At 31.7% G+C, this 14621-nt stretch overlaps 1 protein-coding gene across 4 annotated transcripts in view; it reads left to right on the top strand.

Annotated features, from left to right (window-relative positions):
• The window catches only part of LOC143223629 (chloride intracellular channel Clic-like), a 33419-nt gene extending 29033 nt beyond the window's left edge, over nucleotides 1–4386 (top strand). For all 4 annotated transcript variants that reach the window (XM_076451825.1, XM_076451826.1, XM_076451827.1 and 1 more), the window contains one exon: nucleotides 897–4386. In XM_076451825.1, coding sequence (XP_076307940.1) covers nucleotides 897–1132 — 236 coding nt within the window. In that variant the 3' untranslated portion in view covers nucleotides 1133–4386. The remainder of the gene's footprint in view (nucleotides 1–896) is intronic.
• Nucleotides 4387–14621: the final 10235 nt, after the last annotated feature.

Genomic DNA, 14621 nt, shown 5'->3' with positions numbered 1-14621 from the left:
ATTTTCATGCTAAGTTTAAAATGAGTAAGCATATGTTCATGAAACTTGGCAGTTTATCGGTAAATATTATAAGATTCATATTCAAAATATCAGATTTTTTTTATCAAGTCTTGATGTTTGTTAAATAGTGTTTTTCTCGTGCCTTTTTCATTTTTGCATGTTGCCTATCTGAATGCAAAGTAATTTTCATTTTAAGGTTAAAAATACTTTTGTCCAAAAAAAATGTTCAAATTTCACGTGCGAAATCTGTATTATGTCCAGGTAGTTTTATCAAATGTTTCTCCAGAAAAAAAACTTTATATCATGTTATTTTCACTAACAAATCTCTATATGGTTTCAATAAATTTGACCAGTCTTGTAACAATCATATAGAATTATGAAATGAATATAAATTATACCTTTTTAGTTCTAGAATGACTGCATATGACAAGAAAATACATGTTTAGACTAAATTGCTTAAGTCTCATAACATTATACATTTTTATATATATATTATTTTTATTATATTGACCTATCAGTTATGCATGGCTAACAGTACAGAAGTTACAATGATGTGATGCACATGCACTCATGTTACTGTATCCTATAATATAAAGCCCAGACATGGGAGCCATCTGGCTGAGAAATACTGTATTAACAAGTTTTTTTTGTAAAGTCCTCACTAAGTTTGTATGTTATTTTAATCATGGTCTCTTGGACATAAGGTGTTGTTGATTGATTGTAACATTAAAACAATCATTGAATAATTTTGAGATGAACAATAATAATGCATGCAGGAACCAATACCATATTAGTGAATGAAAAGTTTACTTAACAAATGTTAGCCATAATTGTGGTGTTGTAGGATATTTGATTAGGTTTATTATACTAATCTCTGGTCATTTTGTTGGCTTTAGGAAAATACTTCTCTGACTTTGACCTTCCTGAAGAATTAACCAACCTGTGGCGATACATGTACCACATGTACCAATTGGATGCGTTCACCCAGTCCTGTCCAGCAGATCAAGACATCATCAACCACTATAAACTCCAGCTTCAACGCTCTGCTAACAGGTCTAAGAAACATGAGGAGTTAGAGACACCAACTTACACTACTTCCATACCTTCCAATGCTGACATCAATGGCCACTAGAGTGAATAGTTATCTCTGCTCTCTGAAATGGCTTAGTAAAATTATAATGAATCCTCTAGCTTCTCATAACTACTTCTTAGCATTATAGATTTTTGCAAAACAAATTATACTAAGTGACAAAGTTCCCATTTATGAAAATATTAGTTTTTAGTGGACTAATGTAATTATGGCTTTGGAATTAAAGATTTTGAAAAGGCACAAAGTGTTAACTATGATAAGATAGAAAATATTTGATCATAAACACTAAATTATCAAGTACTTGTTCCTACATACATACATTATATATATATTTTACTTTTCAATAATTGTTTAATTTTGAATTATTTTTAAATTACATCTTGTATGTGAAACATGGGTGATTGGTACAGCATTGAAATATTTTTATTTTTACTACGTCAATTTGTAAAAAATCTGTAGAAAATAGATTACTGATTATTTTAAACTATATTTTAAAGATTTTCTTTGACAAAGTTATAAAGATATGAAAATATCACTTAAAAAAATGTAAGCTGTGCATGATTTCCATTATTAGTAGGTTGTTTTAAGAGGATGTTAGTTACTACAGTTTGGAAACTTAAAGTCAGTGTTAGTACAATTAAGTTGTTATCTTAGTATTTCAGGTGACAAAATAATGTGGGTGTTTGTAGTTCTTATTTTGTTGATTAAGAAAAAAAATCAAACCTACAAGGTTACATTGTATGGCTTATAATGAATTTGCTTCCAGACAGAATCTAAGTAGTATTGTAAAACATTTCACTCAGTAGTAGTTTTAGACCTTTTTCTCAGTCAGAGCCTTTGCTTTGCATGATAATGTAAGTTTTAGTATTTCAAGTAATTGTTAAAAATGCATTTACATTCATTTTAGGCAAAGTTAGCCCACCTAGACATGAATTATAACTGTAGAACTTAGGGTGTTTCATTAAAATGTCTCACAAACACAGGCACAAATTTATTAAGAGCTTATAAAATTGAAAATACTATCTTCATATAGATGTGATTTATCTTTATATTTTTCTGTTTTTGAACACATTTTTTTCAATTTATAAATAAATGTAATATTTTCTTTGGACATAACATTCAAGACTTCTTTCTGGCAGTAAAGTGAAGAAGTTAAAATAGAAAACCGTTGATCTGAGAAGAGTTGACTATTTTTAATTTTTGTATCAGTATTGATTTTTTGTAAACTGAAATTGGACATTTAGATTTATTTGTAACTTTTTGTGAAACAAAATTAGTCATATGCAGAATTGCTGGAAATTAAAACATCTAGAATGTAAAAGTTAAGGAAAATTATGAGGGTTTTTGTGACATGAGAAAACAAACAAATCTGCATTTGACATTGTATTTTTGTCAGAGTTTTGTTCCTAAAAATCCAGGGAGACTGGAGCAGCTTTTTTAAATTGATTTCAGTTTTTCTTTTACTGACATTTTTTTAAAAATTCAAAACTTACTCATTTTCAAATATTTACTAAAGTTATACAATGTGTATTAGTGTAATAAAATTCATTAGACATAAAGCTCTACTATAATCATAAGGTAGCACTAGGAAATGATAACATATTTTTCTAATGTTTTAACATGTTTACTTGGGCTATGTTTCTACAACTCACATTTCTATGGCTAATCAGTTTTTATAAATATGTGAATTTATTTAAGGAGAAGTGCTTAAAAGAATTGTTTAATTTTGTATATAATCATAACCTACAAGTACTATACCCACCAATGATAGGAAATTATTTAACTTTTTACCTTAAATTGGGAATGTACATGTATTTGTTCTGTAAAATTGGAAAAATATGTGTCATTGTAATGAACATACTTATGAAAAAGTTAAATATTATATACTGGTACATTCTAGAAGTTTAAGACTTAAAACAACATCTAAAAGTAATTTTTTTTTTCCTTCATAAACACAAGAGTTTTGTGAGAGTGAATAATTTCAAGCAAATAGTGTTAAATAATTATGAGCTTCAAGGAAGGAAGTAATTTTATATGTGTATTAAATAAAATATGTTTATTAGCCACATATAGTAACTTCTTTTTTTTTTTAGTAGCTTGTAAACTAAATTTAAATTATTTTTTCCTAGGTTTTATTTTTGTACTTTATAAACAAAAGAAATTAACCATAATTAAAAGATGTTCTGTTTTGTAAATTTCTGTCTTAACTAAAGATAATTGCACATTTTAATTTTATATAGTTGTGCATATGCATATAACCATGTTCTAAGTTGTATTATGCTTTAATTATTGTTTGAATATCAATGGGATTACTTCTTTGTTTGATTTATATTACCTTTCCTGGAAACTCTGGATATTTGATTTGTTGGTTATTTTATGAATATAACTTTTTGTGAAGTAAAAGTTCCTGTAAAAAAAATTTACAGTAAATAATAATTCTTGAAGTTTTGAAAAATTAATATTATAATGTTTCTCCTTCTCTTACCCATTTTTTTTGGTTTAAAAGTGATCTTGTGTTAGGCAGTTAAATTATGTGATGTCTCATGGTTATACAGTTGAAAAAAAAAAACGGTTTTATTAGATCTTTATTGTTGATAATTGGAGAATAATGTAAGTTTCATCAGTACTTAAAAGTCACCTAAAACTAAATTTTTGCATGCACATGAAACTAGTAAAAAAGGAATAAATTACAATTGCACCTGGATAAGTAACATCTAAATTTTATAAAATAATCCAGATAAAGGAAATAGAAATTTGTCCCTGACAATTATTATTTTGATAAATCTGTATGTAGGTGTCTTGGAGATAGGCTTCAAACTGTTAATAGAATATGCTGATATCTTGTATAACCTTAAAATATTCCAAGGTGTTTTATTAGTCATTTTATAATTCATCTAAAGCTTAATATTTGCATATTCACAAAACTAATGAAAGATATTTAATGGGATTACATTAAGATTATCTCATATAAAGAATACTACCCTTTTTTTTATTATTTGTTCAGAAACAAGAATTTGAATGTAACCTTTATTTGAAATATTTATTTTTAAGTACAAGATTTTATGTACTGAGGTACAAGCAGCTAAAGTCAGAACTGTATTTTTTTTTAAATAAGCAGCTTATTATTAGCTGTAAACAGGTGTGATTATACTGTTATTTCTAAGATCTATCACTTTCGTTTATGTAAAGGAGTACCTTTAGATTCTTCTTAATTTGTAACAAATGTTTCTTATTATCACCTAAATTTTCCCATTGTTGCATGTAATTAGTATTAATAATAAACAAATTACCACTCATTTATTATCTTTGTGTCCCATGTTAAAGTATTACTGTGTCAATACTGCCTCAAGCCTAAAACAATTAATGTATTGTTAGAAACACACTTAGCATTGAAATATTTTGTTGTTTTATAGTACCAAAACTAGTTTGCCAGATGTTTAAATATTTATATCATGTCTCATCTTGTGGATAAACAAATTATCTTACATTCAGTGGTTTTGTTCGTCCTTAGTGAGCCTAGGGGCTTGTAATGTTTAAAAATTATGTTTTAATACCCAGAGTGAGCAGAGCACAGGTTCCCTAATGTAGTTTTGTAACAAGAAAACTGATCATTGGTTCTTGCTGAAACTTTGTACCAATTAGAATAAATTAACAACATATTTTCTTGGGCATATCTAAGTACACATAATTCAACAAGAGACCTTAATTAGCATGCTTTTTCACTAGCATTATTCTTTGTTATTTCAATTCAGCCTTGCTGATGGCACTGACGAGTAGATTTACAAACTACACATAGTGACAGCAAAACAGGAATCCAAGTCTTAAATCTAAAAAAAAAAATACCCTAACAACAATTAGGTTTATACAGGTACCCTGTACTACACCTTGTATGACTAAGGCATTTAAAATTTCAATAATCTAGAAAGACCAGCATGCATACAAATATACTGATAGTACCTGTTGGAGTTAATGGGATATTCTCATATCTGTGAATGGTTTGTAGTTTAAATATTGTTACATACCTTTCTTCACAGAATCTAGAATACATCTTCCAAAGTAAAGTGTGATTAAACTTATTAGTAGTTTTACTGTTAACATCACATAAACTACCATAATTGAAGTCTCCCTTTGCTATCTTAGGATTTATAGACAGTAATATTAAGTTTTAAAATAATATTTAATGGTTTATAAAGTTACTGCTGAGTTGTAATATTTCTTCGTGAATTTCTGCCATCCCTCCAAAAAAACAAATGGAGTGAAAATTACAAAAATATAATTGATTTTACAAGTATTTTAGAATATATCACAGTTGCAATACCTACAACTTAGTAATGTCACTCATTCAGAGATTAATTGCAACTGAAACAATTTTGTTTCCTAAGTTCACAGAATTCCACTCTTATTATAGGGTTTGGTTGGTTTTCTTACACTTTGTGCAAAGCTACACGAGGGCTGTCTGAGATAGCTGCCCCTTATTTTGCAGTGTAAGACTAGAGGGAAGGCAGCTAGTTGTGACCACCCATTGCCAACTCTTGGGCTACTCTTTTACTAACAAATAGTGGGATTGGCCGTCACATTATAACGTCCCCATGCCTGAAAGGGCGAGCATGTTTGGTGGCACTGGGATTCGAACCTGCGACCCTCAGATTACGAGTCAAGTGCTCTAACCACCTGGCCATATTTATTATGGAAAACAGTAATAAATTACAGGGGTCTAAATTTCTCGCAATATAACGATTTTGAAGGGTTATCAAATTGTTATAGCCCATGTAACTACTTTTGGTCATGCTTCATCTGACGACCGTGTATCTTGATGATAGCTCTATATTGTATAATAACACTGTCGTATTAATGTCATTTCAAAAATACAGTGTATTATTTCTGTCATCAATCTAATGTATAAATATAACGATTTCCGAACACTCGTTTCAACAGCCTGATTGCAGAGAAGCCCATGAGCACAGCATCCAAAAACTTAACTGAAATAATCATATACTTTTACAGCTTGGTAAATAACATCCATCTTTTAGAAACTAATCCGTATGTAAATTTATTTATCAATGGAGACTCTAAATTAAGAAATCAAATATTTTTCCAGTTTTGCTGATTTTACGTTTTATTTTATACTTTTTATACAAAAACTAATATTACGTTACTAGCTGGAATATCCATTCTCTGGACGAAAATTATGTAATTCACGATTTATGAAAGGTAATCTCAAGACATGAAAGTTGCTTCCGTTATATGTATTGTGAAAAAAATGCAAAAACGTCTATAATAATTGCAAAATACAATGCTAAAAGTTTTTATGTACCCTCGCATGGAACTAAAGATCTCTCATACCAATTTTTGTGAAAATCTTTACATCTTGCGAAGTAGTCACACGCGTATACCACAGATAGTATAGATAATTTTGTTGCAAAACAAATAATTCAGTTACAAAACGTCAATAGTTTTTCTATATATTAGAAGTTATTAATCCGATTTTTTACCAATAAGTATTCTGTGAATATGCCACTAATTCATGTCATAAATGACTTGAATTTTGATTTTGAAAGAATTTATTAACGTTTAACTGTCTCAACTGCACATTTCTGCCTCTTTGTTGGCCAAGCTTGATTCACAAAATTTACTTATTTCTGTTAGATATGAAATGTGAGGTAAGGCCACACTTTGGTATTAGTTGTTGGGGTGGGTATGGTAGCACTTGGCCTGTCATTTTTGACGGGCTATACGCTGGTGATTGATAAAGAATCGGTTCACTCGGGCCCGGCATGGCCAAGCGTGTTAAGACGTGCGAGTCGTAATCTGAGGGTCGCGGGTTCGCATCCCGTCGCGCCAAACATGCTCGCCCTTTCAGCCGTGAGAGCGTTATAAATTGACCGTCAATCCCACTATTCGTTGGTAAAAGAGTAGCCCAAGAGTTGGCGGTGGGTGGTGATGACTAGCTGCCTTCCCTCTAGTCTTACACTGCTAAATTAGGGACGGCTAGCGCAGATAAGCCCTTGAGTAGCTTTGTGCGAAATTCAAAAACAAATCGGTTCACTGACTTGCATAATATTTGTGTTTTCATGTTTTACGATGACCGAGGAAGGTCGAAACGTTGTTCGCTCTTCTATGTAAAATATTTTCTCAACCCAAACGAGCCGTTTTTGCATATAAATTTCTCAACAAGTGGGTTTCTCGACATCACTGATTATTAGTTCGGTTACTGCTTTCCTATTACGAGTTTAGTGACAAGTGTGCGAGGAAGCCGTGAGGGAAAGTACCGTGAAACCTTATAAGTTTGGGATCACCTAAAAATATCAATTCAGTTTTACACTTAAATCGTTTCTGAGATAAACTATTTTCTGCTATATCACCAACATTTTAAACATAAAATAAACCTGTTTAATCACTTGAGGCTCTGAAATCAGAAATCAACAACAGTTTTGTTGTCTGTATATTTTATTTTACATTTTCGATACATTGACGAACAACAATATCAGACTACACCTTTGTTATTGAGCAACCTGACATAAATGCCTCTGTTGGAGCATAGTGTTACCAAAATGCTTTAGCTTGTTTACATATTTAAGTGTTTAATCTCACTGATTTTTATCAATATTCATTCTATTCATTCCAGGAATGATCTCAATTATGATTAGCTCGCAAAGGAATTTACCAATGTTTGGTTGCCTCAACTGAATTTTTCTACTTCCTTGTTGGTCAAACTTATTTTCGCAAAATTTATTTTAGTTGGTTATTAAATGCAAGGTTAGGGCATACTATATGGTGTGGGTGGTTGTATTTTCATTTTGTAGTTTCTGACGAGCTATGAGCTGGTATATAATATTCACTTTTAAAATAATTTGATTGTATCTATACAACTACACAAACACATGCTTATACGTTTAAGACTACTAAATGAAAAATGAAAATTATACATTAACTGAAAAATCATGGAAAGTTGTAAAATCACATACTTTCGGTACATACATTTTTCAGATTACTTGAATAAACTCCAAACTATTGTTAGTGGAATAGAACAGCTATACTTACGCCGTAAATCGATAGGCCTTAAAATTATCTGGTTCCTCAAACAGAGAACAATAAGTCTTTTTGATCTTAGTGTGAATATAAAATGCATTTTCTAACTGAAGTGCCCAAATTATAATTAAACATTACTTTATACATGTACGATTGCTCATGTATCATTGAAGTTCAAAATACGTTGTGACTAAGTCAGAAACAAATACATTTCTACATGTTTGTGGCATTTGTGTCAACAGTGCAAAATTAACAAGTACTGTATAAAATCACATTCCCAAATGTATGTTTCTTTTTAACAAGACTCAAATATCTATCGAAGTTTTCATTTTTTGTAAATATTATTTTTAACAGAAAATAGTATAAAACAGTCACATAACCCTTGTGACGTCATCATGTTCAAGTGTATGAAAGTAAATTTATGACTAAATAATTAAAGGCGTTATTGACGTAACATTAACCGTTCTGAGATGCTACATTTTGAAAATAAGTCATTTATTTATAGAAACTAAAGACACAAAGAATAAATAAATATTTTAGTAGGAGATTCACTTTGATTAATTACAATATAAATTACAAGAGAGATCTAGCCAATTTTATCGATATTTTAGGAAAATCTGAACATCCAAATAGATCATAGTGTGATTGACCCTGAACCTGTTTGGGTTTGGGTCTTTTGGGGCCTAATTTGTATTTTTTGACAACACTGTAATGCCTAAATAAAATATTTGTTTATATCCGTACTAAGACTTGGTCAGGTCTTTAAGGGTCTAATGTTTTCTTGGAACTAAAATCTAAAGCCGAAAAACTCTGACGGGCTTAACGAGGACTAAACAAGTACATTTGAAGTTACCTTTACATCTGACTGACTTCTCTTTATCTGTTAGATAAGTTCAAATGGTGGTGCGTTATTTTCACACTTTCAGTAACCGTCTTACTTCGGAATTCCCGCATTTTGAATGACATCTGTTTAACTGATGTATAGAGCAAAACGGAAGTGTAAGTCGATGTAAGATATCTTAATTATAATCTTTCATTTTTCCATGTTATTTGCTATTGGTTCTGCTTCCAGTAAATTTATTTCGATATTCCAAAGTTTAAATCTTTACACTTTTAGCTACTATGGGGTTAAATTTAGTTTCATTTTCTAGTTATATGGAAACAGCTATGTGAAAAGCCACAACATAAGTTAAAAGAAATAATAAAGAGTTTTTACGTTGCACTATTCGGCACAGTGAGCAAGATTGTGGTTTTGTTCAAGGTTTTCTTCAACACTCATAGGCCTGTTGTTCCAGAACACTGCAGTTGCTCTTAATAAGATTTAAAACGATACTCTCCTTTATGCTAAAAATAAATTTTCTTTAGAACTTAAAATATTCGTATACTCAGATCATAAACATTGCTCAGATAAGGAATTTATAATTTCCTGATGGGGATATCTCTTGTACAAAGGCATTGGAAATCAAAGAAATATGAATCAACAAAAACTTGAGGCATAAGAATCATTCAGAAACAGATTTGTAAGGAGTTGTATCTCTAACTTGGAAAGAAAAACGCAGAGTATTGTGGTAGATTAGAATCTCTGAACACGAACCATAATGGCAAAAACCATTTACACGTTCCAGGCAAGAAAAGTGGCACAAGTTACAAATACACAGCTTACTACTACGACTTATTTGTATTCATGTTATTCTCAATTCTAATTGAAAACTTACCGGTGAAGTCACTCGATATAGTTTGTACGTATTTCTGTGCAATAAGGCTTAAAGAGATGATGGAAACACTCATCTAACTAGTACACGATACACATTATGGAAAGAATTCGATGAGGAATGGTGTGAATTGTAGATAACAGTCTTATGACGGAGTCTTTTACTATGGACAGTATATTGTCAGGTTATTCAAGATGCATGATTGTCATATAGAGCATGACTAGACGTGTCAACCTGACCTCTAACGACGTGGTAAGGCACCAGAATTTTTAAAATAGTTATAATGTACTCAATCTCTGTATAGGTTTGTTTGTTTATTTTTGAATTTCGCGCAAAGCTACACGAGGGTTATCTGCATCAGCCGTTCCTAAATTAGCAGTATAAGACTAGAGTAAAAACAACTAGTCATCACCACATAATAACGCTTCCATGGATGAAAGGACGAACATATTTGGTGTGACAGGGATTTGAACCCACGACCCTCAAATTACGAGTGAACTCCTTAACCACCTGGCCATGCCAGGCCTCTCTGCACACGTCAAGAGAACAGGTATTTAAAATCTTTCTGTTATAACACGTACCTGGTTTCAGTGTACAAAGTGATGAAATTCATCAAAAACGAAAAACAGCGATAATAATATATTTGGCTAGGCATGGATAAATGGGTAACGTGCTAGTCTTAGTATTGTAAAGTATAAGGTTTGATACCATTATGTTCCACGGAACATACTTCACACTTTCAGATCTGGATGTTTTATAATAATTAACAACTCTTAACAATTGGCTTATTGGCAGGAAGTGCTGCAAACTTATTGCTTTCTTGCTGGTAAGAAGTTGAGAGTTAGAGAAGGCTGTCTTAATATCTCTGATAGGGTTGTTTAGCTCATGGACTGCATGAGATACCATTCAAGTTGAAAATGCCAAGTACTTCATATCCATGACAGGATGCCACATAAATCTAACATACTTTATACAGATCATAGAGCCCAGAATGAATTGTCTTTAAAATATGACACGTTGAAACAAGTGTTGAAGTGTGTTAACAATTACATGGATGCAAAAGGCTTCTTTTATTTATTTATTTTTCTCGTACATGATAAATGTTCAACTAATTTAGTATTTGTCCATTTTCTTGTGTGGCCTTCTTCACTGACATAATGTATTCAAAAATGCTCGCCCTTTCAGCCGTGGGGGCGTTATAAAGTTACGGTCAATCCAACTATTTGTTGGTAAAAGAGTAGCCCAAGAGTTGGCGGTGGGTAGCGATGACTGGCTGCCTTCCCTCTAGTCTTACACCTAGGGACAGCTAGAGGAGATAGCCCTCATGTAGCTTTGCGCGAAATTCAAAAACAAACTAATAAAAATGAACTATAACAAGTGGATCTATATTACAGAGTTTTATAAGTAGTTAGATTGTCTCGCGCAACACCCCACCACAGAAAGGTGCATGCATATCGACTTCAGGCAATGGGGAGATAGAAAATGACGTCGTTGTTCCACAAAGTATCACCAGAATGCGCATTGTTAGGCCACTGTGAAAGGCAACATGAAAACAGAACGCTAGAGACAATGACATCATCATTTGAGAAGTAGAATCAGAAGGCACTGCTATCTGAGAGAGGAGTGATACTATAGTTCAATGCCAGAATGCTTGTTACTATAGGCAGAACGTGTTACTAGGGTTTATAAACGAATGTTGTTAGTATAGGTGGATTGCGTTACTAAGGTTTATAGGCAAATATTTTTACTAAGATTATATAGGCAGATAGCATTATAAAAGGTCTGTCGACAAATGGTGTTACTAAAGTTTTACACAACAGATCTCTTACCACTGACAGACAGCGCTTTTAAAGTTTATAGGAGGATGTTGATATTTAGATTCTACATTTTGATACTATGACTATAAGGAGATGTTGTTATTAAGGTTTCTATAAGTGTCACCAGGAGGATTGTGTAATGTATGTTTTACAAAGCAAATAGTCCCCTATCATTGCATGCAGATTTCAACTTATCTTTATGTCTTTATTACTTACATTTTACAAAGGTGGATGAAGCTACTAGGTGGATTTTGTTACTAAAGTTCCATAAATAGACGTTGTTACTAAGTGTATTGTCTGTGTATTCGTTTTAGAAAGGTGAACAGTGCTTCATAGGAATGCATACACATTTGAATTAATGGTTGTATTTTTCATTTACAAAGGTAAATAGTATTTAACAGGATTGTGTAACTAAGGTTTTATAGGCGGATGGTCTAATGAAGATGGAAAGTGTTTAACAGGATCGCAAACAAACCGTAACTCACATTCAGTTGTATATGTTTTACAAAGGTGTTTGTATACTTTCGTAGGCCTAGCATTCAGGTCTCAACACACCTCATATTATTTTTCATTTACCTGTATTTCAATAGTACGATAGCGTGGCTAACACATTTAACTTGTTGCTGAAAAGTTTTAATCACACGTAAAGTTTTTATAAATACTGAATGAGACAAACAATTTTGTTTTCATGCTGACCATAGTTTTATTTTATATATTTAGGTATATGTTTTATAATTAACGTCCTAAGAAGAACGCTTTTTTAAACATCATGTGCTTTTAACTAATTTGTCTTTAGCCATATAACTGTAAGTTTTGAAGTTCTTTAGAAAACATGTTATTCCATTTGTGCAGATTATAAAGTGTTTTTATAGGCTGAATATGTTATTATTACTAAGAATGATGTTACTTTAGACAAATAGTGTTCTATAGGACAGCTGCTATTTCGTTTCGTAAGTTAACAAAACAACCATTATAACATGTGTCAATTTTTGTTATCTATTATTATAACCAACTATTATAATAATAATAATAAATGAAAGCAGTTATACAAGCGTTTGCTGATCAGTTTCTACCTCCCAGAAGACAATATGAGACTGAAGAGGACACACAAATGTGTCAAAATTAGTTTTATCTGATTTCAGACTTCTGACAGTATATTACCTATCCTGTGTTCTAGTTTTTCTGGTTTCTACACACAGTATTGTGTTATTTGTCTTTAAAATAAATGTATTGCTTGTAATATTTGTTTATTTACATTAATAGATATCAAAATATATTGTAAAAGTGATTTATACCATTAATAAAATTAACTTTAAGGGAAGAATAATTTGGCAGAATCGCTTCGTTGACTTATAACACGTATTTGTATGAAGCGCCGCTTTTTAGGAACACATTCCGCGCATGACAGCTTTTTTTTTTGTTTGGAAATTTCGCACAAAGCTACTCGAGGGCTATCTGTGCTAGCCGTCCCTAATTTAGCAGTGTAAGACTAGAGGGAAGGCAGCTAGTCATCACCACCCACCGCCAACTCTTGGGCTACTCTTTACCAACGAATAGTGGGATTGACCGTCACATTATACACCCCCACGGCTGGGAGGGCGAGCATGTTTAGCGCGACGCGAGCTCGAACCCGCGACCCTCGGATTGCAAGTCGCACGCCTTACGCGCATGACAGCAAGCATATCTTTAGTTTCTCTTATTGCTTTTATGTAACATCAACAGATAGGCTTTGTTATCCCAGTTTACTGATCAATTAGAAATTACAATCAAATGACTAAACCGTACAATATTAGTCTGCTTGAAGAATTGCATTAAAGGCTGTAAAATCACGTTATTCAGACATACTCAAAGCTGTGTTAGAGTTAGCGTTAAAAATACAAAACGAGACCAAAGAAAAGTTGTACAAATCAATGATAAAATGTGGAATTTTGAGCTTGTATAATATTTTGAAATATATTTTCAGAAATTAATTACATGTCAAAGATATTACAAAATGTAACGGATTTACTATTATATATTTATTTTAATATCTATGTTTGTTTCAGGTTAATATTCCAGGTGAAAATTCCACCTATTTTATAAATTTGTAGGAGATTCTCGAGTGAAATAAGCAACAATACATGCTTTACAAAAGTACAAACATATTTTTTAATATTGTTGCCAACTGAACTTTCGAGAACCTCTTCCTAAACGTTTATAAATCAACATGCCAAAAGACAGTTGTATATTGTTGGTTTGTTACAGTTAGTATACTACAAATCTCCGAAGTTATAACTATGATAAACTATTATTAACCGGAAAACTGCAGATATTTGACCAGGAGCATTTATAGATTTCGAACATTACACTTAGAATACCTAACATAATAATATGGAGGATCGTATTCGACATCTGAATCAGTCTTATCAGTATCAATAAGATTTGATCATGCATGATTATCAAGGTTTTCTTGAATCACTCTCCCTCGAACAACTAGCAAGATATAAGAAAAGCGAATTGTTCGAAATTGAAAAAGTTTAAAAATCATTGAGAAGAATGAACTAAAAAGAATTTTATTGAAATACTAGTCGGTGATGATTTATCGTCTCAGGAAACATCAGAAGAATACTCCAGACTTTCCACTAGCCAATCAGATTTGAGTGATAAAGATAAGTTTGAAATCCAGCTAAAACTCAAACAGATTGAACTTGAACAAATCCACATAGAAGCCGAGAAAGAGAAATAACGAGCTTGTATCGAAGCTGAAAGAAAAAGTGAACGTCTCGAGGCCAAGAAAGCTCGAATCGAAGCCAAGAAAGAAATTAGGTTAAAAGAAATGGAAATTAGACTTAACTCTGATTGTTCAAAGCAAAATTACAAAATTGCACTCAATAAGTATATTAAAGAACCATCAGTTAATGAAAATGAAGTTGATGAATATTTTCAATATTTTGAGAAGATTGCATAAACTATGTGGTAATTATTATTACAAAG

Source organism: Tachypleus tridentatus, chromosome 8, assembly GCF_004210375.1.
Source record: "Tachypleus tridentatus isolate NWPU-2018 chromosome 8, ASM421037v1, whole genome shotgun sequence".
In the NCBI taxonomy this organism is placed as follows: Eukaryota; Metazoa; Arthropoda; class Merostomata; order Xiphosura; family Limulidae; genus Tachypleus; species Tachypleus tridentatus.
Note: the sequence above shows the minus strand (reverse complement) of the source record. Positions and strands in the feature narration are given on the sequence as shown.